This window comes from Camelina sativa, unplaced genomic scaffold, assembly GCF_000633955.1.
Source record: "Camelina sativa cultivar DH55 unplaced genomic scaffold, Cs unpScaffold08046, whole genome shotgun sequence".
NCBI classification, from domain to species: domain Eukaryota; kingdom Viridiplantae; phylum Streptophyta; class Magnoliopsida; order Brassicales; family Brassicaceae; genus Camelina; species Camelina sativa.
This window is the reverse complement of record NW_010929115.1, coordinates 1-444: the sequence shown is the minus strand read 5'-3', so window position 1 is coordinate 444 and position 444 is coordinate 1. Positions and strand designations below refer to the sequence as shown.

At 46.6% G+C, this 444-nt stretch overlaps 1 protein-coding gene across 1 annotated transcript; it reads right to left on the bottom strand.

Moving 5' to 3' along the window:
• Window positions 1-3: 3 nt before the first annotated feature.
• Window positions 4-441, bottom strand: LOC109131914 (phosphatidylinositol 4-kinase gamma 2-like; the record flags this gene model as incomplete). The annotated part of the gene is made up of 1 exon (XM_019243086.1): window positions 4-441. A coding segment is annotated over one exon (438 nt), but the record flags the coding sequence as incomplete, so codon positions are not given.
• Between the last annotated feature and the right edge of the window lie 3 nt (window positions 442-444).

Genomic DNA, 444 nt, shown 5'->3' with positions numbered 1-444 from the left:
GCTTCCATTGTTCTTCATGAACATTTGCAAAGAACCAACTTTGGCATCATTTGAAACAGAACCGTCAAATCCCTTTGGATAATTATACACTCTGTGAGAGCTTCTGACCATTGCAGTTGGCGGCACACCAGCAAAACCCATAACTTGTCTAGACACAGATCTCGGGCCGCTTTTTGGATGATCTAATAAGTAAGCTGCAACTTCTCTAGTTGCCCCTTCTCCTACCCTAGTTCCTCTCTTCAATCCCTGACCATCTGATGACACGGGAAGCTGCTGAGGATTGTTAACAGCCATTGGCTCCTCATCCATGGGCTTGAAGACAGATACATAGTTGAGACCTGAAGAATCCTGCATCAGATAGGTCCCTCCCGTTCCTTCAGCTGATCTCACAGGTGGATTACCTTTGTTCAACCCATCAACCGTGCGGTCAATCATCTCCTCGAG